The sequence below is a fragment of the Ursus maritimus genome (genome assembly GCF_017311325.1).
Source record: "Ursus maritimus isolate PB19 chromosome Y unlocalized genomic scaffold, ASM1731132v1 scaffold_Y2, whole genome shotgun sequence".
In the NCBI taxonomy this organism is placed as follows: Eukaryota; Metazoa; Chordata; class Mammalia; order Carnivora; family Ursidae; genus Ursus; species Ursus maritimus.
Window position 1 is genome coordinate 25,253 of NW_024423335.1, and position 1,814 is coordinate 27,066.

Below are 1,814 nucleotides of genomic sequence, written 5' to 3' on the forward strand. Positions count from 1 at the left end.
CAGGAAGTTTAGTCAGCTCATGTAGCTGCAATTTCCACCTGAAATGAAGGAAAAGATCAAAAGTGTCACCTTGTTGCAGATATTTAAGAGAATTTACCAGGTCTCTGAAAATACTGTGTTCCAATCAGAAACACATTTAAATCTCTAAGTATTGTATTTTTAAGGTTAGAAGTAGTAGAATGTTAGCTCTTCAAAGGAAAAAAAGATCTGAAATAAATCCAGATCATTGAAAAATTTAAATCCTAAAAATTTATAATTTTAGGAATAGAACAGGGGCACAACCTGAGTGGTTCAGTCCATTAAATGGCCAAAATTCTGACTCCGGGTCAGGTCATGATCCCAGGCTCCTTGCTCAGTAGGAAGTCTGCTTCTCCCTCTCCCCCTGACGCTCCCCCCCAGCTCATGCTTTCTTGTACTCTCTCTCTATAATAAATAAAATCTTAAAAACAAAACAAAACAAAAAAGAAAAACTAATTTTTCTTTTCTAATTTGTAAACTTACTCTTTTGATATTCCTCAGTAACTAAAATCAATTGCAAAACCTAGCAAAAATCCTTTCAGAAGGCTAGTGTTTTTAACTAAGTCTTCTATGGTAACATAAAAAAACAACAATAACAATGACTAGGGTTGAAAAAAATATGAAACTAGACAACTTCCAATCTTGTGATTGAAACTGCACATAACTGGAGGACTTACTTTTTGTCATCGGAGAGGTCAATGTTGGTTCCAAATTTTATGTTTTTAAAAGGTCATTTCCTTCTCCTTCCAGAACTTAAAAATAATTTTTTTAAGAATATTAAATCCATGAATTTTAGACAGAAATACTGAATGAACACTAAATGCTACTTACGAATCTGAAGATATGGATTCAGTATCTGAATATTCTTTATGTTGTGTTCTTTTCTCATTTTCTTCCTATAGATTAGCAAAAACACTCATTCTCAGTACCTATTACAGGCTACAATTTCCATTGCACAATTAATAAAATAGTTTTATCTACAAGAGCATTACGGACTGATTTCAAAACGAGTTTTTTTAATGACACATGTCACACACACTCAACAATCTTCAATGACCCCATTAAGTAAAAAACCAAGTAAAATCAAGCCAAATGGCATGGTACTAACCTGCTCCATCATTCACAAAATTAGTATTAAAAAACTCAGGTATTATGTAAAAAAACATGGGCCAATTCTAATTTTAATGTGGACCACCAGACATTCTAAAAATAGTAGATGAACTTCATTTTAAGTGATTTCAAGATAATTTTATTTTTTATTTTTTTTTTAAAGATTTTATTTATTTGACAGAGAGACAGCCAGCGAGAGAGAGAACACAAGCAGGGGGAGTGAGAGAGAAAGAAGCAGGCTCCCAGTGGAGGAGCCTGATGTGGGGCTCGATCCCAGGACTCCGGGATCACACCCTGAGCCGAAGGCAGACACTTAAGGACTGAGACACCCAGGCGCCCCTCAAGAGAATTTTAAAGAAAACTGAAAAATAAAACAAAAATAACATAAAAGGGGCACCTGGGTGGCTCAGTCAGTTAAGTATCCAATTCTTGAATTTCGCTCAGATCATGATCTCATCGCTGTGAGATCAAGCCATGCTTCACGCTCCATGCTGGGCGAGGAGCCTGTTTGTCCCTCCACCTCCTCCACTGCTTCTTCCCCAGATCTCAGACAACTCCTCTCTCTCTTTCAAATAAAAAATAAATAAATAAAAATAATAAAATAATAAAATAAAGTAAAACTATAAAAATTTAGGAATTTTTTAGGAAAAAAGTTCTGGAAGTACATACATAACCAAAAGAACAAC

General features: G+C 34.8%; 1 protein-coding gene across 1 annotated transcript in view; it reads right to left on the bottom strand.

The window, feature by feature from the left end:
• LOC103680203 (lysine-specific demethylase 6A-like) overlaps positions 1 to 1,814 on the bottom strand; it is a 143,311-nt gene that overhangs the window by 25,235 nt on the left and 116,262 nt on the right. Inside the window, 4 exon segments of the mRNA XM_040636038.1 lie at position 1; positions 3 to 38; positions 696 to 770; positions 850 to 914. The exon segment at position 1 is cut by the window's left edge and continues 109 nt beyond it. Coding sequence (XP_040491972.1) covers position 1; positions 3 to 38; positions 696 to 770; positions 850 to 914 — 177 coding nt within the window.